Here is a 24,418-nt window from a genome sequence, read left to right on the forward strand (position 1 = left end):
TTTTCCGTAAATAATGGAATGTGATTAGTTTTTGTGCATCATAATTTGTCTGAACGTAGTTGTGATTGTGTTAAGTTATTTTGAAAAATTCACCATTGACTACCCAATAAGGATATTGTTTCCTACAAAAAAAAAAATCATACTTGAAGCAAGTGCTCCCAACAACACATCCCTACCCCACATGAAAACCTTAATCCCATAAATGGCTGACCGTGTTAGCCGACGAGGTAAAAGGAAAACCACGCAATTTCGAGTGATACTTGTGTGGATCATTATATTCTACTTTTGAAACATCTTTCCAATCATATGCATTTTATAACAAACGGTTACAAACGCTTTTCAAAGACCAACTCGACCGATCCAAGGCAACGTGTTCCTTTAATGTCTCATCCGTGGCTATCACGCGAGAAAAGTCCTTGTATTATGACGTTCATGGCCTATCAAAGCATAGTAAAGATAGTCTTGTTATGTTTCCGGTTTGGACGTCAAATATTGTTTCTGTACAACCCCCACGGGGTTCATCTGAAGATTTTCCCCCTATCGATATGCGAGTGTCATACAATCGGATGTTTAGTATGTAAACAATACAAACCTTGTACCTTGTCACAGTGAATATTAATTCTATAATTCCCCAAACTAAAATGTTTTGCTTCTTTGCTTCGTATGAGTCAAACTCTTAATGACATGATACAACGACAGGCATTGAGACAAAACAAAACTATGCACACTAAAACCTCCCGCATCAAAATCCTAGGATCTGTTAAGCCTGACCCATTTCTGGATCAGGCTGACCAAAATAGGCATCATACAAATCATAATGACCTGTGAAAGGGTCAAACTGACGCGGAATCAGAGCATTCTGCGTCAGCCTGCACAAGCAATCCGGGTCAATTATTACCCCAGAGGTTTTTTTTTATACCTGAAAAGTAAATTCTTATGAACTAAATTTTGAAAAGGCTTCTTCACTTATATTCACAATACTCTTATTTACAAATAAAAACAAAATAAGTTCACATTTGTTTTGAGTTTATCAAGTAGTAAAACTTAGATTAACGGCGACATATCGTAGTACTGTTCCGCAAAATCCTCTAAAGACGTCATTTTTTTAGTAGACATTTTCTTTAACCTACCTCATTTAACATGAGGAATAATAATTAAAAAAATCCAAGTTTTCCAATAGATACAGATATCTGGCTCAGAAGAAAATTATTTTATTTGTTGGATTTGATTAAAATTTTGGCTTGCTTTCTTGCCCTTGGTCTGTAAGATGAAGCATTCTGAGTCTATTGTATTATCATTTCTCTAGTTCTAGACAAAATTATTGCAAACTAAAAGGGTGCTTAGGAAACATTGATAAGAAACCAAATTTAAAAATATTTCAAAGAGATGCGCAACAATTCATAACAAGGTGCATCTTATGGAAATATTGGTCCAAAAATATAGAGCCTTCACTATAGAGTAGAAAAAGATGACGATTTAATAGCAACTACACAGCACTTTGCTTGGTTATAAAGGTTGATGGTTCACTGCATGCATAAAAGGGTACAAGGACATTCCGAACAAAGTTCTTTTTTTTCAAACATTGATCATGTGTCCCGCCCACCATCAGTTTTGATAAAAGGTTGATATTTGTAAACATTGATTATTCTGAATGGCCCTTGATCACTCTTCTCATTCGTGACAGAGAAGAGAGAGAACAAATCCTCAAAACAAATAACAAGGGGAGAGTCACTGCTGACAAAAAAAAGACCTGAAATTAGTCTCAAAACTATGGGATTAGTATGTTGACATCTTGGCATTTCCACCCTTGAGTTAAATATTCCAAGGAGCGTCTTGAAACCTTGACACTGGAGAAGTATACCAAAGAACAGGATCCCTTCAAATTTGAAGAAAATCACATAAATTATAGTTTTTCTCCCCAAAGCAGACACAAACAAGTCTGACTCCATATATCAAAGTCTGAAATTTCCTATCAATGAAACAAATTTAACCACAAACTGATTACCTGTAAAAATGCCCAAACATTCACCATTGGGGCCTTTGTCACACAAGGCAACTTTTCAAGCAACTTGGAGGCAGCCAACTGCAGTGCATGCTACAGGACCACTTTAGTAGCACACGAGTAGTTGTTCAAACAATGTCTCATGATTCCCAACAAAATTATGAGAACATATATTAAGTGTGAATGGATTCTCTTCTTTGAGATTGCCTGGAACTGATTGCCTGTAAATTGCCTCGTGCAACATGGCCCTTGCAAGCTCCATCGTGCAGACCCCCCCCCCCCTCAAAAAACTCCAGTGTAGTAATAAAATCTAGGAATCTCCTTGATTGACTGGCTCCTATTGGTCACCACTTGCACTTGCTGTTCGGTTGACGTTAACTGGCTCACTGTCGGCCACATTCTCCCTCATCTTCAGATCTCGGACGGAGCAAACCTGTCTCAAGATGACAGCGAAGACCTCATCCCTGTTCAAGATCGCTCCGAAGACGAAGGGTTTGTCCTCCAGGGCAACTTGGATCTCGATGGACATCCCATGGCCAGGAAGAAGGAAAAATGGCTTTGCCTAAAAGACAACAGATGAAGCCTTGGTTAAACATCAAACACATTGTACTAATGCCTTTTTGAAATAAAGATGTACTATTATGTTTATTTATTTTGAAGCAAAGTCTGGTCATGATAGAACTAATCTATAAATTAGGGACATTTACTAGGAACAGACAGTACAAACATGGATGACTGTATTTTTGTATTGAAAAATCTACCCATATATATATATATATATACATATATTTTTTGTTTTTGGAAAAGCATAAATAATGTGGTTCTGAGATCCAGGGCCCAATTTCATAGAGCATGTAAGCACAGAAACTTAAACACAGACAAGTATTGCTTAGCAAGAAAAAAAATGGTCACCAGCAAAGTTTACATTGTTGTGACTTATTGCAAATAGAATTTTACTATGCAGTGTTTTTCTGCTTAACAGCTTTAAGAAATAAGGCTCTGTGATGAAAGAAAGCCACAAGGAAGGATTGCAGTCCAAAGTTAAAGGAACACGTTGCCTTGGATCGGTCGAGTTGGTCTTTGAAAAGCATTTGTAACCGTTTGTTACAAAATGCATATGGTTATAAAGATGATTTAAAAGTAGAATACAATGATCCACACAAATTTGCCTCAAAATTGCGTGGTTTTCCTTTTACTTTGCAAACTAACATGGTCGGCCATTTATGGGAGTCAAAAATTTGACTCCCATAAATGGCCGACCGTGTTAGCCGACGAGGTAAAAGGAAAACCACGCAATTTCGAGTGATACTTGTGTGGATCATTATATTCTACTTTTGAAACATCTTTCCAATCATATGGTTTTATAACAAACGGTTACAAACGCTTTTCAAAGACCAACTCGACCGATCCAAGGCAACGTGTTCCTTTAATGTCAAGCCTTGTCATTGTTTTTCCTCTTCAAGACAATTTAATACAACATTGGATAATTCTAAAAACTTCAGGGCTTCATGTCAATTTCAGGGTTACAACATTGATTATAAAACAAGCTTATTCTTAACATTTCATGCAGGAATTGCATAGGAAGATAAATTGAGAAAGATAACCTTTTCAATTTTGATGATATCTGCTAGTGGGATAACAATCGTTTTTTCCATGTTCTTTCTTGCTCTTTCGAAGCACAGGAAGCTGAAAGAAAGTCAAAAATTAAAGTATTGGGTTAAAGTTGTTTATAAAGGTGTTAATAATTAGACCTCCCACTCTTCGTTCATCTTCACGCTCTTCTTCCACCGCTCATTTTGAGCTTTCCCCAGGACCCCGCACCGTGACACGCTATGGCGATCGTACTTTTATGGTCACAGCTCCGACACTTTGAAACAAGTTACCCATCCACATTCAAGCAGCATCTTCATTGGACCCTTTAAATACCCCAGACAGTTTTTCTATTGGTGCAGAGGTGGCATCACGTTGGGGTGTTTAAACCGTTGATAAAGACCAGCTGGAGCTTTTTAAGACCGGCTGGCTTCCGCAAGTCAGGCGGGCAAGCTCATTTACGCCAATTTATTATGCGGAAAGCAATTCATAGCTACTAGTATCAGCACGTAATCTATTTCTTAACGCGCATACACACAACCCAAGTGCATTAAACGCCAGGAATTTTTTTTGCCTATTTTGATGTGAGTCAGGCAAAAAGCCACACAATTTTCAGCTTCTTAACACATTTCTTCATAATTTTGTTTTTGAAACCCGAATCAGCTGCTACATTTATTAGGTTTTCAGGTACAGTTTTCTCAAATATGATTTAAATATTTCATAAGAAAAAAAACGTTCAAGTATAAAATTCATAATAAGAAAAAGCCTTCAGACCAAAATTAAACAGTGTTATTTATCCTTGTCGTCCTGTATAAAACCTTGAACTTTGCATTAATAAGGAATGGTGCATCTTTTGCAGCAACCTAGGTTCTTCTATCCTTCTTCTATGTTCTTGTTGTTTATAAACAACATGATGTAAAATGAGTTCCGTAGGAATATGTCAATGCGCAACACTCAAGCTATCCTAAACATGCTGAGAGATGGGCCACTATGCAGCCGAGTCCAGAAACACCAGAGCAAGCCCTATTTCTCTATCATATGATACGTCCTGCTCTCTTTAATGTTTATTACACAATGCACCGACCTTACAGATTTACAAGGCAATTATGGCACAACCGTGATTTGAACCCACACACTGCTGCTAACAGAGCCAGCTACCTGTAATAGCTCACTGTATAACAAGATAAGTCTTTCAAAAGAACATAATCTACCCAGCAAGTAGATATACACAAATAAAAACGGAAACCTCACCATGCAATGCCTCAAATCCACTATACACCTTTATAAATGTCACAAATTACTTCCAACGAAACGATCATTGCAAATCTCAAGAGTCTTTTCTCGTTTTGTTTTGGACAGACACGTTGACAACTTTGCAGTGCATTCCCCCATGTCAATAAAACATCTGCCTTGATGGCAAGGCAGATCCTTTAGAGGTTCAGAGAGGCTTGTAGTGATTGACAATCCCTGAGCTCAGAATTTATTTAGATATTCTTCCTGATTGAGGGAGATTTCTGATTCTATTAAATGCCAATGATCTCTAGGGAAGCGGGGCGAGTAGATTGTATCAATTTGCTGTAAATCCACAATTTCCCTTGAGATTTGCGTACATGTCTCAACTTACAGATGGCAGATTTGCATAAACAAAACATCCAGTAACTCTTTCAACTTAACCGAGTTGTTGGTGGCAATGACGCCTCTAATAGTTCGGGGAGGAAATCAGGGATTTCAAACTGAAAAGAAAATGTTGATTGAAATTCCACAGGGAGGCAGCGCATGAAGTACAAAGCCAAATTGTTCAATTAGTTAGTACTTTTTAAGTTCATATCTTAAGGAGGACATAAAGTGGAATCTATGGGTAAGCATTTATCAGTATTCGGAACATTCTGGGTTAATTAACTAATAGAGTGTTGTGGCTGAGCGGATAAGAGCACCGGAGTCAATCTGTTTTAAGCAGAGTGAGTGTTTCAGTACCTGCCGTGACACTTGTGTCCTAAAGCCTGACTTAACCATTATTTGTTATTGCTGCATCCTTCGGATGGGATGTAATGCGATGGTTAATTGGAGCCTCAATAAAACAAAAGAATGATATGTTCACATTCTTCTTGAGCTTCTCAGACATTTCCTTTGATTTAGCCATGACCTTGAAGTTTGACCTAAGGGGTAAAAAAACAATAAGCTTCTACGGATTTCAAAAACAAACCTACACACTTTGAGTTGAAATACATGGAACAAGTCCGTCTTGAGTTGTTGCTCCGACAATATGTCTTGGAGAGATCCCAAGACCAATCCCCAAACCGGGTTTGGGGTTGATGTGCCAAGTTGTTTTATCCATAAAGACCATGATATTCTGCCAAGAGGTCCAAAAACAATAGGCTTCCAGGAGATTCCAAAACATTCACACACCAAGTTTATTGGAGTTATAAAATGCAAAGTCCTTCTCGAGCCATCACTTAGACAACATTTATTTTGTTTTAGCCACAATTAAACCTTACACAACATGTTTGGAGTAGAAATACATGTAGGCCTTTTGAGTAATCACGAGGCTGGTTATCACTCATAGGATATTTCTGTTGTTTTATCCAAATGACCTTGATATTTGCCAAAGAGGGTCCACAACTACAGGCTATAGCGGAGAACCAAAGATCAAGTTTGAGTTTACAAACAAACTAAACTGACTCCTTTATTACAATTACTCTTTTTTAATTGTATTTATAATGTTAATGTTTTTAGTTTTTACTGAACACATAATGAGAGTTGCCTCAGACAGGTAGACCACAGTTGCAAAATCCATGATGCGCTAGGCATTTTTAGCATCCTACTGATCACTGACAAACACAAGAAAAGACCATCATCATCAAATCTGAACTTGCCTCTCTCTGGACAAGCAGAATATGGAGTATTCCCCTGGTTGACTTAAAAGATGCATCTTAACAAATGAATGCATCCATCAAGAATAAGCTGGCAAACAAACCTAATCCAATTGTCCATTTGTCTGATCATTCTTCAATCACTACAGTAACCATGTTTGTTAAATCGCTCGTCCTAAGGACAGGCCAAGTAGCTCTGACAAAACAAAAAGTCTTTAACAACATTGCAGCCATTGTTGGTGAGAGTGACCTAAAAATTATATGCCATAAAGTGGGTTTCGAATTTAGACAGAACAAAAGCCGTAGATACATCACATTCAGAAAAACAGTTTTAAATTTAGACCAGACTTTCTTTCTCAAACATGTAATGGAAACTCAAACTTAAAGGGGCTGTGAATCATAGTCAGCCTGTGCGAGCTGTGCATTGAAATATACCCACAGAGCAGCTCAGCCCTACCACCCATCCTAGGAATTAGAGCCTCCCCTATACCCACAGAGCAGCTCAGCCCTACCACCCATCCTAGGAGTTAGAGCCTTCCCTATACCCACAGAGCAGCTCAGCCCTACCACCCATCCTAGGAATTAGAGCCTTCCTTATACCCACAGAGCAGCTCAGCCCTACCACCCATCCCCAGGAATTAGAGCCTTCCCTATACCCACAGAGCAGCTCAGCCCTACCACCCATCCCCAGGAATAAGAGCCTCCCCTATACCCACAGTGCAGCTCAGCCCTACCACCCATCCCCAGGAATAAGAGCCACCCTATACGCACAGTGCAGCTCAGCCCTACCACCCATCCCAGGAATTAGAGCCTCCCCTATACCCACAGAGCAGCTCAGCCCTACCACCCATCCCCAGGAATAAGAGCCACCCTATACGCACAGTGCAGCTCAGCCCTACCACCCATCCCAGGAATTAGAGTCTCCCCTATACCCAAAGAGCAGCTCAGCCATACCACCCATCCCCAGGAATTAGAGCCTCCCCTATACCCACAGTGCAGCTCAGCCATACCACCAATCCCCAGGAATTAGAGTCTCCCCTATACCCACAGTGCAGCTCAGCCCTACCACCCATCCCCAGGAATTAGAGCCTCCCCTATATCCACAGTGCAGCTCAGCCCTACCACCCATCCCAGGAATTAGAGTCTCCCCTATACCCACAGTACAGCTCCGCCCTACCACCCATCCCCAGGAATTAGAGCCTCCCCTATACCCACAGTGCAGCTCAGCCCTACCACCCATCCCAGGAATTAGAGTCTCCCCTATACCCACAGTACAGCTCAGCCCTACCACCCATCCCCAGGAATTAGAGCCTCCCCAATACCCACAGTGCAGCTCAGCCCTACCATCCATCCCCAGGAATTAGAGCCTTCCTTATACCCACAGTGCAGCTCAGCCCTACCAACCATCCCCAGGAATTAGAGCCTCCCCTATACCCACAGTGCAGCTCAGCCCTACCACCCATCCCAGGAATTAGAGCCTCCCCTATACCCACAGAGCAGCTCAGCCCTACCACCTATCCCCAGGAATAAGAGCCACCCTATACGCACAGTGCAGCTCAGCCCTACCACCCATCCCAGGAATTAGAGCCTCCCCTATACCCACAGAGCAGCTCAGCCCTACCACCCATCCCCAAGTGTAAAAGCCTCCCCTATACCAACAGCGCAGCTAAGCCCTGCCACCCATCCCCAGGAATTAGAGCCTCCCCTATACCCACAGAGCAGCTCAGTCCGAACACCAGTCCCCAGTAATTGGAGCCTCCCCTATACCCACAGAGCAGCTCAGCCTTACCACCCATCCCCAGGAATTATAGCCTCCCCTATACCCACAGAGCAGCTCAGCCATACCACCTATCCCCAGGAATTAGAGCCTCCCCTATACCCACAGAGCAGCTCAGCCCTATCACCCATCCCAAGGAACTGGAGCCTCGCCCATACCCACAAAGCAGCTCAGCCCTACCACCCATCCCCAGGAATTAGAGCCTCCCCTATACCCACAGCGCAGCTAAGCCCTACCACCCATCCCCAGGAACTGAAGCCTCGCCCATACCCACAAAGCAGCTCAGCCCTACCACCCATCCCCAGGAATTAGAGCCTCCCCTATACCCACAGTGAAGCTCAGTCCTACCACCCGTCTCAGGAATTAGATTCTTCCCCTATACCCACAGAGCAGCTCAGCCCTACCACCCATCCCCAGGAATTAGAGCCTCCCCTATACCCACAGTGCAGCTCAGCCTACCATCCGCCCCCAGGAATTAGAGCCTCCTCCCCTATACCCACAGAGCAGCTCAGCCCTACCACCCATCCCCAGGAGTAAGAGTCTCCCCTATACCCACAAAGCAGCTCAGTCCGACCACCCATCCCCAGGAATTAGAGCCTCCCCTATACCAACAGAGCAGCTCAGTCCGACCACCCGTCCCCAGTAATTGGAGCCTCCCCTATACCCACAGAGCAGCTAAGCCCTACCACCCATCCCCAGGAACTGGAGCCTCGCCCATACCCACAAAGCAGCTCAGCCCTACCACCCATCCCCAGGAATTAGAGCCTCCCCTATACCCACAGTGAAGCTCAGTCCTACCACCCGTCTCAGGAATTAGATTCTTCCCCTATACCCACAGAGCAGCTCAGCCCTACCACCCATCCCCAGGAATTAGAGCCTCCCTTATACCCACAGTGCAGCTCAGCCTACCATCCGCCCCCAGGAATTAGAGCCTCCTCCCCTATACCCACAGAGCAGCTCAGCCCTACCACCCATCCCCAGGAGTAAGAGTCTCCCCTATACCCACAGAGCAGCTCAGTCCGACCACCCATCCCCAGGAATTAGAGCCTCCCCTATACCAACAGAGCAGCTCAGTCCGACCACCCGTCCCCAGTAATTGGAGCCTCCCCTATACCCACAGAGCAGCTCAGCCATACCACCCATCCCCAGAAATTAGAGCCTCCCCTATACCCACAGAGCAGCTCAGTCCGACCACCCGTCCCCAGTAATTGGAGCCTCCCCTATACCCACAGAGCAGCTCAGCCATACCACCTATCCCCAGGAATTAGAGCCTCCCCTATACCCACAGAGCAGCTCAGTCCGACCACCCGTCCCCAGTAATTGGAGCCTCCCCTATACCCACAGAGCAGCTCAGCCATACCACCCATCCCCAGGAATTAGAGCCTCCCCTATACCCACAGAGCAGCTCAGCCATACCACCTATCCCCAGGAATTAGAGCCTCCTCTATACCCACAGAGCAGCTCAGCCCTATCACCCATCCCAAGGAACTGGAACCTCGCCCATACCCACAAAGCAGCTCAGCCCTACCACCCATCCCCAGGAATTAGAGCCTCCCCTATACCCACAGCGCAGCTAAGCCCTACCACCCATCCCCAGGAACTGGAGCCTCGCCCATACCCACAAAGCAGCTCAGCCCTACCACCCATCCCCAGGAATTAGAGCCTCCCCTATACCAACAGAGCAGCTAAGCCCTACCACCCATCCCCAGGAACTGGAGCCTCGCCCATACCCACAGTGAAGCTCAGTCCTACCACCCGTCTCAGGAATTAGATTCTTCCCCTATACCCACAGAGCAGCTCAGCCCTACCACCCATCCCCAGGAATTAGAGCCTCCCCTATACCCACAGTGCAGCTCAGCCTACCATCCGCCCCCAGGAATTAGAGCCTCCTCCCCTATACCCACAGAGCAGCTCAGCCCTTCCACCCATCCCCAGGAATTAGAGCCTCCCCTATACCCACAGAGCAGCTCAGCCCTACCACCCATCCCCAGGAATTGGAGCCTCCCCTATACCAACAGAGCAGCTCAGCCATACCACCCATCCCCAGGAATTAGAGCCTCCCCTATACCCACAGAGCAGCTCAGCCCTACCACCCATCCCCAGGAATTAGAGCCTCCCCTATACCCACAGAGCAGCTCAGCCCTACCACCCATCCCCAGGAATTAGAGCCTCCCCTATACCCACAGAGCAGCTCAGTCGGACTACCCGTCCCCAGTAATTGGAGCCTCCCCTATACCCACAGAGCAGCTCAGCCCTGCCACCCATCCCCAGGAATTAGAGCCTCCCCTATACCCACAGAGCAGCTCAGTCCGACCACCCGTCCCTAGTAATGGGAGCCTCCCCTATACCCACAGAGCAGCTCAGCCATACCACCCATCCCTAGGAATTAGAGCCTCCCCTATACCCACAGAGCAGCTCAGCCCTACCACCCATCCCCAGGAATTAGAGCCTCCCCTATACCCACAGAGCAGCTCAGCCATACCACCCATCCCCAGGAATTAGAGCCTCCCCTATACCCACAGAGCAGCTCAGCCCTATCACCCATCCCAAGGAACTGGAGCCTCGCCCATACCCACAAAGCAGCTCAGCCCTAAAACCCATCCCCAGGAATTAGAGCCTCCCCTATACCCACAGCGCAGCTAAGCCCTACCACCCATCCCCAGAAACTGGAGCCTCGCCCATACCCACAAAGCAGCTCAGCCCTACCACCCATCCCCAGGAATTAGTGCCTCCCCTATACCCACAGTGAAGCTCAGTCCTACCACCCGTCCCAGGAATTAGAGCCTCCCCTATACCCACAGTGAAGCTCCGTCCTACCACCCGTCCCAGGAATTAGAGCCTTCCCCTATACCCACAGAGCAGCTCAGCCCTACCACCCATCCCCAGGAATTAGAGCCTCCCCTATGCCCACAGTGCAGCTCAGCCTACCATCCGCCCCCAGGAATTAGAGCCTCCTCCCCTATACCCACAGAGCAGCTCAGCCTACCATCCGCCCCCAGGAATAAGAGCCTCCTCCCCTATACCCACAGTGCAGCTCAGCCTACCATCCGCCCCCAGGAATTAGAGCCTCCTCCCCTATACCCACATAGCAGCTCAGCCCTACCACCCATCCCCAGGAGTAAGAGTCTCCCCTATACCCACAGTGCAGCTCAGCCCTACCACCTGTCCCCAGTAATTAGAGCCTCCCCTATACCAACAGCGCAGCTCAGCCCTACCACCCATCCCCAGGTATTAGAGCCTCCCCTATACCCACAGTGCAGCTCAGTCCTACCACCCATCCCCAGGAATTAGAGCCTCCCCTATACCAACAGCGCAGCTCAGCCCTACCACCCATCCCCAGGAATTAGAGCCTCCCCTATACCCACAGTGCAGCTCAGTCCTACCATCTGCCCCCAGGAATTAGAGCCTCCCCTATACCCAAAGAGCAGCTCAGCCCTACCAACTATCTCCAGGAATTAGAGCCTCCCCTATACCCACAGTGCAGCTCAGTCCTACCATCCGCCCCTAGGAATTAGAGCCTCCCCTATACCCACAGTGCAGCTCAGTCCTACCATCCGCCCCCAGGAATTAGAGCCTCCCCTATACCCAAAGAGCAGCTCAGCCCTACCAACTATCTCCAGGAATTAGAGCCTCCCCTATACCCACAGTGTAGCTCAGTCCTACCATCCGCCCCCAGGAATTAGAGCAGCCCCTATACCCACAGAGCAGCTCAGCCCTACCACCAGTCCCCAGGAATTAGAGCCTCCCCTACACCCACAGAGCAGTTCAGCCCGACCACCCATCCCCAGGCATTGGAGCCTCCCCTATACCCACAGAGCAGCTCAGCCATACCACCCATCCCCAGGAATTAAAGCCTCCCCTATACCCACAGTGCAGCTCAACCCTACCACCCATCCCCAGGAATTAGAGCCTCCCCTACCAACAGTGCAGCTCAGCCCTACCACCCATCCACAGGAATTAGAGCCTCCCCTATACCCACAGAGCAGCTCAGCCCTACCACCCATCCACAGGAATAAGAGCCTCCCCTATACCCACAGTGCAGCTCAACCCTACCACCCATCCCCAGGAATTAGAGCCTCCCCTACCAACAGTGCAGCTCAGCCCTACCACCCATCCCCAGGAATTAGAGCCTCCCCTACACCCACAGAGCAGTTCAGCCCGACCACCCATCCCCAGGCATTGGAGCCTCCCCTATACCCACAGAGCAGCTCAGCCATACCACCCATCCCCAGGAATTAAAGCCTCCCCTATACCCACAGTGCAGCTCAACCCTACCACCCATCCCCAGGAATTAGAGCCTCCCCTACCAACAGTGCAGCTCAGCCCTACCACCCATCCACAGGAATTAGAGCCTCCCCTATACCCACAGAGCAGCTCAGCCCCACCACCCATCCCCAGGAATAAGAGCCTCCCCTATACCCACAGTGCAGCTCAACCCTACCACCCATCCCCAGGAATTAGAGCCTCCCCTACCAACAGTGCAGCTCAGCCCTACCACCCATCCCCAGGAATTAGAGCCTCCCCTACACCCACAGAGCAGTTCAGCCCGACCACCCATCCCCAGGCATTGGAGCCTCCCCTATACCCACAGAGCAGCTCAGCCATACCACCCATCCCCAGGAATTAAAGCCTCCCCTATACCCACAGTGCAGCTCAACCCTACCACCCATCCCCAGGAATTAGAGCCTCCCCTACCAACAGTGCAGCTCAGCCCTACCACCCATCCACAGGAATTAGAGCCTCCCCTATACCCACAGAGCAGCTCAGCCCTACCACCCATCCCCAGGAATAAGAGCCTCCCCTATACCCACAGTGCAGCTCAACCCTACCACCCATCCCAAGGAATTAGAGCCTCCCCTACCAACAGTGCAGCTCAGCCCTACCACCCATCCCCAGGAATTAGAGCCTTCCCTATATCCACAGTGCAGCTCAGCCCTACCACCCATCCCCAGGAATTAGAGCCTCCTCTATACCCACAGTGCAACTCAGCCCTACCACCCATCCCAAGGAATTAGAGCCTCCCCTATACCCACAGTGCAGCTCAGCCCTACCACCCATCCCCAGGAATTAGAGCCTCCCCTATACCCACAGAGCAGCTCAGCCCTACCACCATCCCCAAGAATTAGAGCCTCCCCTATACCCACAGAGCAGGTCAGCCCTTCCACCATCCCCAGAATTAGAGCCTCCCCTATACCCACAGAGCAGCTCAGCCCTACCACCCATCCCCAGGAATTAGAGCCTCCCCTATACCCACAGTGCAGCTCAGCCCTACCACCCATCACAAGGAATTAGAGCCTCCCCTATACCCACAGTGCAGCTCAGCCCTACCACCCATCACAAGGAATTAGAGCCTCCCCTATACGCACAGTGCAGCTCAGCCCTACCACCCATCCCCAGGAATTAGAGCCTCCCCTATACCCACAGAGCAGTTCAGCCCGACCACCCATCCCCAGGCATTGGAGCCTCCCCTATACCCACAGAGCAGCTCAGCCATACCACCCATCCCCAGGAATTAAAGCCTCCCCTATACCCACAGTGCAGCTCAACCCTACCACCCATCCCCAGGAATTAGAGCCTCCCCTACCAACAGTGCAGCTCAGCCCTACCACCCATCCACAGGAATTAGAGCCTCCCCTATACCCACAGAGCAGCTCAGCCCTACCACCCATCCCCAGGAATAAGAGCCTCCCCTATACCCACAGTGCAGCTCAACCCTACCACCCATCCCAAGGAATTAGAGCCTCCCCTACCAACAGTGCAGCTCAGCCCTACCACCCATCCCCAGGAATTAGAGCCTTCCCTATATCCACAGTGCAGCTCAGCCCTACCACCCATCCCCAGGAATTAGAGCCTCCTCTATACCCACAGTGCAACTCAGCCCTACCACCCATCCCAAGGAATTAGAGCCTCCCCTATACCCACAGTGCAGCTCAGCCCTACCACCCATCCCCAGGAATTAGAGCCTCCCCTATACCCACAGAGCAGCTCAGCCCTACCACCATCCCCAAGAATTAGAGCCTCCCCTATACCCACAGAGCAGGTCAGCCCTTCCACCATCCCCAGAATTAGAGCCTCCCCTATACCCACAGGGCAGGTCAGCCCTTCCACCATCCCCAGAATTAGAGCCTCCCTATACCCACAGAGCAGCTCAGCCCTACCACCCATCCCAAGGAATTCGAGCCTCCCCTATACCCACAGTGCAGCTCAGCCCTACCACCCATCCCAAGGAATTCGAGCCTCCCCTATACCCACAGTGCAGCTCAGCCCTACCACCCATCCCAAGGAATTCGAGCCTCCCCTATACCCACAGTGCAGCTCAGCCCTACCACCCATCCCCAGGAATTAGAGCCTCCCCTATACCCACAGTGCAGCTCAGCCCTACCTTTCACTCAATTGCTACAGGGAGTAGGCATACACATTTAAACCGGAAACCATGACGAAAGAGTACAATAGGGTCTACGGTTCGAGAAAGGCCCACGATGCAAAACATGTACAAAACCAATGGTTACAAAGTATAAACAAAAGAGGGACAATAGGACGTCCACGGTTGCAGGCGTTTACACACTTGTGTGCACTGACTATTGCTTTTTGGTTTGGTTTTCCAACTACATTATCACACTAAACCAATTTTCACACTACCAAGACTACACAATCAATTTACAGAATAAATATAACGGTAGAACATTATTAACCCCCACTGCTCAACATGTTCCTTTCACATTTGAAGCAATTTTCCTGAGGAAAATGAGCACTCATCACAGCATCAGTAGGATGGCCCATGATTTATCTCGCTTAACCCCTAAACCCAAGCAGGGTCCAGCTACACGTACTTCTTGAAAAGCAGCCATTTTCAAGAAGTTTGACAAGTTTAGCATTTCAAGTGTAAAAACAACTTTGTTTCAGGTCTGGAGATGCCCATTACACTGGTCTTGGCCTTGGTGCCCCTTCTTTAGTTTCCCTACACGGTATGACATTCCTCTGGAAGTGACCTTTAAGAACCTCTCATACATAGAATGAAATGCCAGACCTGGCTTTTAATTGTCACTTTCCCTTTCAACCTCTGGTTTTAAATTGAGTTAATCTATCCTCAGAATTAGAACTCAAAGAATGCTGAATTATGTTTGTGAGCCCATTGTGCGGCAATACGTGCACTCAGCCATTTAAGACAAATTCAGCTTTTCTATCAGTGGAATCCATAAATCATTGTCATACATTGGTGGGTGAGACATGTGTAGACACATGAAGCAATCCAGCTCGAAAATAAAACAAAAAAACGCTGCCATTGAATGCCTTTGTGCTACAAAAGCGTTTCTTATTAAATTAATATTGTTGGAAAGACCTCAATGCTCAGACTTCACTATGGTTGTCAAAATAGCCCCAAAAGAAAAGAAAAAAAAAACACACACATCGCCTGCAGCGCCAACAAATTACGCATATTCCTTTGGATTATAATTTCTGTTACAAACATGCAAGTGTAACTTAAAAAAAGAAAAGTTAAAACTTGTATGGTATTTTTCAATTTTGTATGGTATAACAAAACCATGCCTGTTTTTAAGCTAGAAAAAGTTAAGGATAATTATATAATTAAGGTCTTAACCCTAAACCCTGAGACCAAGTCGGGAACATGGTACAGTCGAGACCTCAAGAAGTTGGGATGTGAGACCTACAGAAACTGCATTACTGTATAGGCAAAAAGCCAAATGAATGAAAGAAATATTGAATGACTTACCTTCTTGTCAAGTAGAGCCTGCCATTTTTAAAGCAAACCGTTTTATCTCGGACGATTTGTGTGCATCGCTTACCAGCATGCCAACCTGAAAATAGAAACATCCAAAACAGGTTCCAATCAAATCGGTAAACAAATGATTTTATGATTATTATATAAAAGTGGGGGTCATGGGTTTGTTGCTTGGCTTATTTTTATTTTGACAATTGGAATTAAAAGATAGTTCCTCCTCTTTTATAACATTTCTTAGACAAAAACATTTCTCTTCTTTAATTACCAATCCTGTACCTTGTCTTAAAACATGAAATATTGCCCTCCCCCCCCAAAAAAAAAAATGACACAACATAGACTTTTCAGAATTCCTGCCACTGCGAAGTGTATTTGTGTTTCTTCCCACTAGTTACATAGTGCATGAGGCACTTGAACAAAGAAACTTTTGTTTATATTATAGATGTTAAATTTGCATCGGGGATAGAGAATATTAATGGGTTTTTTTGGGTGTTTTTTTATACCCATACACCGATATGTGCTAGCACTGTAAACTCATAGTACTTTCCCAAGTCCTATGAAAAATATCTAATTCTAGAGCAGTGTTTTATCAACTAGACTACAGAGATTGCCGGGACCTCAATATCTACATGTAATTAGTCCCAAGTGCCTTTAATTATCCAGATACCCACTTAACTATCTAGATGATTAAACATCAAACGATACAAAAAGAGAGCAAGTATCCCCATAGCCCCTCGAAAACACACACAAAAAAACATTAGTCCAAAGTGCATTCACTTTTTTTATTATAAATGATTTGATAGACTCTAATGATCTGAGGACGCCATGCAACATTTACTTTACTGCTCCGCATATATTTGTATCCAATCAAACTCGTCATCTTTCATCCTAAAGGAACTCAGACAAACGGCCGGAGCGGAAGCTCTCAATTGTTTGCTAAATGAAGTTGTGCTGAAACTGATTTGCAAACGTGATTTTTGCCTTCTTCTATCTATCAAATTTAAGGGGGCTGTCTGTGTCATCATGACCGTGATGAAAGCCTGTAGCAGTACATTGAATCATGACTTCTAACCAACACACTCTCCATAGATTTAACATGGGTGGAGAGCACATGCATGCAGTAACTGGGTGAGAGTTCATTATTCCATGTAAAGCCACAGGCCTGCTTTAAACATGACCACACAGCCCCTTTAAAGGCAGTGGACACTAGTGGTAATTACTCAAAATAGTTATTAGCATAAAACTATACTTGGTGATGAGTAATGGGGAGAGGTTAATAGTATTAACCATTGTAAGAAACGGCTCCCTCTGAAGTGACATAGTTTTCCAGTAAGAAGTAATTTTCCACAAAATTTGATTTAGAATTTGAGGTGTCAAAATCAACCATCAAATGCACATAACTTTGTGTGAAAAGAGTGTTTTTTCTTTCATTATTATCTGGTAACTTTGAAGACCAAATAAGCTCAAATTTTCACAGGTTTGTTATTTTGTGCATATATTGAGATACACCAAGTGAGAAGACTGGTCTTTGACAATTACCAATAATGTCCAGTGTCTTTAAGCACTATTCACACCAAAAAATTTTCTCTCGATAGAATGTGCTACAAAAACACTGATTGACCTGTTCACTTGTGAGTTGCTAACCCCAGGAAATTCCTAGGAAGAACCTTTTTTTCTGGCAGCAGTATCCACCACTACTTCAAAGTAGCTTTCTAACCGAGGCTGCGTTACCACAACTTGTGTGTGTTTTTCTTGTTACCACAAACTTGGGTTGAAGATACATCAGAAGTTTCGGTTTTTAAATAAGTGTGATTGGGATAGATACTTTAAAAATAGACTTTAATAATTCACATAAATATTTCTTGAAATTGTTTGATTTTTTGTTGTTGTAACAAACACAATCATGTTATTTTGTTGAATGGCGAACCGTACATTCCACTAGTTGTATTTCAAGAAGCAAGCAAACATTGGGTTTTTTCATCACTATCCACAAATCACAAAAAAATTGTTTGTGCTTCTGTGCATGAACAACTAACGAAAAGGACATGGAGTCCTTTCAAACGGCAGCATTTTGAGAGATTTGAAGGCAAAGTGCCTCTTTAAACCCTATATTCCTCCTAGAAAACTGTTTGAATTCAAGTCACGATTCAAAAGCCTAAATCAAATCATTCCTCGGGTGATTATTATTTCTCATGCCAAGCCACGTTCATGGAATGAACCAACAATCATCCAATAAAGAAACACTCATGTCTTTCATGAAGCATATTGAATGTTGTGGACTTGTATTTTATTTCATGGAGAGAAGAAGAGAAGGAGGTTTCAGTTTTAGATGTGGGAGGAAATCCCCAGAGAATTATTCCAGGGAAAACACACGCAGTCAGGTAATCCCTATAGTGCCCACAGCGATTTGAACTGGGGTCCTAGAGGTGGAAAGCAAGGGAAGATACCACAACGTCAACCTGACAACCCTTTTGGATTTCAGCCAACTTTTTCTTGGAAGGGCATAGTAAACTTTGGTAATTGTCAAAGACTAGTACCCTCACTTGTTTTAGGCCAAGTAAAAAAAAAAAACATGTTTCGCGTCCCCGCCCGCTTCCTTTTTACAGGCCGCCTCCTTTTTTATTTTATTTTTTATTTTATTTTTTTAAATAGGGTTATTTTGAATGATCTCAGCAAAAACAATCTGAATTTCTTGTGTGAATGCCTCGACTAAACTGTTTCATTTATGTTTTGTGTATTTCAGCAGTAGAAAAAAAAATGGATATTTGACATTTTAACAAAGAATGGCGGCCATCTTGAAATAAAAATAAAAAAATAAAAAGCCCCTCTTCCTCTTTTTATTGAAAAACCCGGACGTGAAACATGTTTTTTTTTTTACTCGGCCTTTTCCCAATATAAAATAATAAAGAACTGTGTACATAGTTTCATTTTGGTCATTAAAGTTGAAAGAAATAATGAAAGAAAAAACACCCTTGTCACACCCTTTCAGATGGCTGAAAAAGGCTTCTGCTCGGATCTGAGCCTTTTTTTTTTCGGATTCAAAATTGGGGGTGAAATATTATCTCTTTCTCTAAAATTACCAAAAGAAAACCCTTGCCATCTTGTTTTTCTTTCCCACAAGTTGATTACAGCCAAAAGGAGGCCTGAAGTCAAAATTCAACATGTGTCTTAAAAGCCTTGGTATACATGTAAGCTCCAGGATAGAGAAGTCAGGGAGCTATTCGTTCTTGTCTTACCTGGCAGTGGAACCTCTTCAGTAGGTAGTGAGAACATTGCAGTGAAGTCTTCATGACCCTCTGTTTGGCTCGTCTCAGTAACAACTGATGGAATGACATACTGGGGGAAAATTGCATAACAACTGGATTCAGCTAAATGTGCCAATACAACTTAGAATAAGAGAGTGGTGACAAGTTCTTAAACGGGCTTTTAAAACCGGCAAGGTCGTGGTCATGCGAAGCCAAGCCGGTTATAAACAGCTCCAGCTATATCTATAGACCGTATTGAATAAGAAGTCACCATTCAAATATCTGCCCTACAACATGGAGTCTGTGCGTGTGTGTGTGCGTGCATGTGCCGTGGGAATCAAACCGGGAATGCTGCATGCTGCGTGCTTCGTTTATGTGCGCGTATACGGTTTGCCCTACAAGATGGCGCTTTTCATAGCAAAAAAAGGGTTTTTCAATACGGTCTATATCAGCTGTTTAAACACCCCCATGTGACACACTCTCGACAACTAGAAATAGTGAAAATGTCTGCTTTGGGGAGTTTAATGAATTGTCTGTAATACATGCCTGCACAAATAACAAAGACTGGGGATGCATACATTTATCAACAAACTTTTTTGTTAAAACGCAAATCAGTTGGATAAAAAAATAAAATAACAAAAGAGAGGTCCAGACACCCAGCTATAACAACTACATCATCGGCTGTTTCATACCTTCTTCCGTTTCTCTAAGGTTCGTCTTCGATCTTTCTGCCAGTTAGTTGGGAGAGACTGCCACAAGATGTAGGCACTGTCGTACTTGGCCTTCACTCGAGGGAATTTACGGAAAATGTTGTTGGTGATGAATATCTTGAATCCCATGTACATTCCTGGAGAGCGGTCGGGAAAAATGAGAATCATCATCAGACAAATGGAATTAGGTGAGGGTTTGCGATAACACCATGTGTAAAACTCTGTAGTTGTGTTTGTTCTGAAAAGAACCGGTGGTTGACAACGCAACGTTTCGATCAGTATGCTCTGATCACCTTCAGGAGAATCAAAGCATACTAATCCAAACATGGAGTTGTCTGCCACTGGTTCTTTTCAACACTACTCAATGGTGCTAATGCAAACCTCACCTTATTATATTCCCATGATGGAAAGTTTCAAATCCTACATAGTGATGTAGAGATTCGACTTTGTGATTGCAAATAAAGAGGATATGTTTTGATATTTAATAATAGCAACAACCATAACAATCATTGTCATAGTCATAATAATAGTATTTTACTTATTCTATGCCTTTCTATACTTAAAATAATCAAATATGCCTGACAACTAAAATGAGCTTAAAGAACTATTAAGAGTATCAGTTTTTATATAACTATTACTATAAGACAACAGCAAAGGAAACACTAGCAATAAACTAAAACATAATTTCTAAATATCAACCTTATAATACTATACTATACTATGTCAATACTATAAGACAACAGCAGAAGAATCACAAGCAATAAAGTAAAACATATTTTTTAATATCAACCTTATAATACTATACTATACTATGTCAATACTATAAGACAACAGCAGAAGAATCACAAGCAATAAAGTAAAACATATTTTTAAATATCAACCTTATAATACTATACTATACTATGTCAATACTATAAGACAACAGCAGAAGAATCACAAGCAATAACCTAAAACAAATTTTTAAATATTAACCTGTAAAACCAGGGGTCGAATTGCCACTAGCCCGCGACTACCAGACTCACAGCCGGGCTACTGATTTTTTCAGTTTGATAGCCCAACGGGCTAGTTGAAAAATAATGCAAAAATCATCATCACAAACAATAAAGGACTGTACTATGCTGTATTGTAAAGTTTGAGCCGTGACGCGAGACATAGTGTGTTTTTAGGGCTACCAAAATCTCATCAGGGCTACTAACAATTTTTGATTACTACTGTGAAAATACACTTAATTTCGACCCCTGAAAACCATCTATTATAAAGTTATTGGGGCACCCGCTACAAACAGTTTAACTATGATTCGAACTGGCCTTCTGCCACTGGCATGCTTGGTGCTCTTAAATGGCAGGAGTAAAGGGTTTGAATCCAATCAAAAACAATATGCCTGAAAAGCACCATGGTATACACTGCTCATCACATATCAGTGTGAAGTAAAAATGATATAGAATTAGTTATCTCTGGTGCAATTAATACATCTATTCAAACAAGATAGTTGTACATTTGAGATTCTGGTAAGATGTTTGAAAGAGAAATTGGCAGAGGTTGGAGAATTTGGAGGAAGGAGAAGATGGGGAAGATGGGGAAGGAGGAATGTGAATAAGAAAGGAAGAGAAATCCACACTAAGACAAAATTGATAAATAGACATGTACTCTGAAAGCACTATGGCGGGAAAGTTCATTCATCCAATCTTGGTAAAGAGTAATAAATACAACAATTTATAAATGCAATAAAACAGATTTATAAATCAATAAAACAGATTCATAAATGCAATAAAACAGATTTATAAATGCAATGAAACAGATTTATAAATGCAGTAAAACAGATTCATAAAGGCAATAAAACAGATTCACAAATGCAATAAAACAGATTCATAAATGCAATGAAACAGATTTATAAATGCAATAAAACTGATTTAAAACATTCAGTAAAACAGATTTATATAGTGAAACAGATATCATAAATACAGTAAAACAGATTTTAAAATGCAATGAGTCAAATAGTAATATCAATTGTATTTCAAGTGTATTAAAAGGTAAAAAGTCAGATCAATAAATTGAAAAATAATTCAAAATGATGAAAAATGATGAAATTCAAATGTAATAAATATGTACGCAGGCTTTCAATGAGGCAACAGAGGCAATTGTCCACCCCCTCCACCTCTCGTCATTTTCTTGGTGCCCCTTGAAATAATTCAGTAAAAAAGACACAGAACTGCCCTCTACTAAGTAGCAATTGCCTTGCCCTTGCAAGAGCAAAGTAACAGGCTTGTCTGGGTTTTGCTCCGTTGACCAACAAACCAGTTTGATGTTTTAGTTTGTTGTTTTTTGGGGTGAGAGGGGGTTTGATGCGAGGGGTGTGGAGGGGGGGGGGGTAATGAAGTAAACTTGTTACTAACCTGCACTGATGAGGAACCATTCAACCGGAAGGATAATAGATACCATGAATGCACACAGTAAACCAGTGTACAGTTTCTGAGTTGCTTCGGGACTACCCCATGATAACAAACTGTAATCGGTAAAGATGTAAAAAATAACAAATAAAATATAACAATACTAACCTATTTAGGGGGCTTGGACGAACAAACACAAAATAAGGAAATGGAATAGTCCAGATTTCACTTTGTGACTGTATTCTCTAAAAATGCATCAAATGATTTTTTTGTAATTAATTCTGTGTCTTTAAAATGTAATGTTTTTTGTTTTTTAAACGAGTTTCAAATTTACTCTTTTTAGTGCACACAGGGAAAACAATTTTCACTTTTTACTTGTAATCTGTGATGAAATAAATAAATTGAATTGAACTGAATTGAATATTTTGTGAATATAACCATTGAATCAAATTTCTAGCAATTTCAAAATATTACACCAAAATGATTTTGGGGGTTGAACGAAGAAAAATTGACTAGAGAGGGATTCGAACCAATGACCTCTGGATTAACGTGCCGGCGCTCTACCAACTGAGCTATCTAAGCCCTATGTTGGGGGGTCTCCTTATGTTGTCAATATCTTTGTTTTGGGGTGCCATATTGGTTTGTTTTGGCAATACAAATCAAACTTATTCTATTTTGAGCAGAGGGACCGTGTAGTGCTGAGCTAACAAGTTGATATGCATGTAATTATCTTCATTAAAGGGAAGGTACACGTTTGGTAATTACTCAAAACAAATATTAACTTAAAAACTGATTTGGTAAAGAGCATTGGAGAGCTGTTGATAGTAAAACACATTGTGAGAAACGACTCCCCCTGAAGGAAACATAGTTTTTGAGAAAGAGGTAATTTCTCACTTAAATATTAAAAGACTTCTAGCTAGAAGTCTTTAATTCCCATCTGAAAGCACACAAATTCGTCCAACAAGGGTGTTTTTTCTCTCATCATTTTCTCGCAACTTCGATGACCACTTGAGCCCAAATTTTCACAGGTTTGTTATTTTATGCTTATGATGGGATACACCAAGACAATTACCAAGCGTGTCCAGTGCCTTTAAGAAAAACACTAGACCACTTCTACAATGGCCTGAATATGTGTTTGATAGACTCTGATTTATGACAGATAGATACTCACTTCTGTAGTTTCTCTAGGCCATCGGCTATCGTGCCCATGTAATTCTGAACTCTTCTTGCCACAAATAAAACAAGTTGAAACTTGTCGGAGAGTCCAAGCTGTTTGTCTACTTCACTCTTCTAAAAAGCAGAGAACAAAAACTTCGTTTTCAAAAGCCTAGAATAATAGCACTACCCCAACAAAAGGTGTACCAATAGTTTTTGTAAACAAAAACTTCTGCAGATTGTTGAAAAGTCAAATCCCGATCTAGACATTTTCCTATCCTTCCTGAAATTAATTAAAATCCACCCAGTTAGTTTCCCTTGTGATTTTTTAGTTGACATTTTAAATACAAAGTTGCATCCCCTAAAGGAGATTCCTACTGCTGCTTTTAATGCTTTATTGGCAGTTGCAGGTTCAATGGCTTCTGACTGGCACCCCCGAACAAAAACATTATTTTGTATGCTTCACTAAAATCATGTCTTCACTAAAACCAGGAGAGGATTCGAACTGCCTCTAGCTGCCGGGCAACCTCGGTAGTCTAGTTGGTAAGACACTGCTCTAGAATTGCAAGGGTCGTGGGTTCGAATCCCACCCGAGTAACATGCCTGTGATATTTTTTTACAGGACTCGGGAAAGTACTGAGTGCTAACACACATCGGTGTATGGGTAAAAACCAAAATTAATAAAACCAGTAAACCGAATAGGTCTTCTGTTTATCTTCCGAGAGTTTTGCTTGTTTTAGGTGCTGCACTGCTTATTGTCTGTGCCAAATTTACGGTACAACCTGGGAAGAAGCAGAGGGATCACCTGTAAAGGCACTGGACAGGTTTGGTATCCCAACATATGCATCAAATAACAAGTCTGTTTAAATTTGGGCTCAATTGGTCATCAAATAAAAAACACCCTTGTTGCACAAACTTGTGTGCTTTCAGATGCATAATAAAAGGCT

At 43.6% G+C, this 24,418-nt stretch overlaps 1 protein-coding gene across 1 annotated transcript in view; it reads right to left on the reverse strand.

Moving 5' to 3' along the window:
* Positions 1-314: 314 nt before the first annotated feature.
* Positions 315-24,418, reverse strand: part of LOC117307077 (GRAM domain-containing protein 4-like) — a 50,636-nt gene continuing 26,532 nt past the window's right edge. The window contains exons 12-18 of the mRNA XM_033791729.1: positions 23,488-23,606; positions 22,323-22,432; positions 19,912-20,066; positions 19,211-19,310; positions 15,969-16,053; positions 3,607-3,688; positions 315-2,564 (exon numbers count right to left, since the gene is read on the reverse strand). Of these exons, the coding sequence (XP_033647620.1) occupies positions 2,340-2,564; positions 3,607-3,688; positions 15,969-16,053; positions 19,211-19,310; positions 19,912-20,066; positions 22,323-22,432; positions 23,488-23,606 (876 nt within the window). The 3' untranslated portion in view covers positions 315-2,339. The remainder of the gene's footprint in view (positions 2,565-3,606; positions 3,689-15,968; positions 16,054-19,210; positions 19,311-19,911; positions 20,067-22,322; positions 22,433-23,487; positions 23,607-24,418) is intronic.

Source organism: Asterias rubens, chromosome 2 (genome assembly GCF_902459465.1).
Source record: "Asterias rubens chromosome 2, eAstRub1.3, whole genome shotgun sequence".
In the NCBI taxonomy this organism is placed as follows: Eukaryota; Metazoa; Echinodermata; class Asteroidea; order Forcipulatida; family Asteriidae; genus Asterias; species Asterias rubens.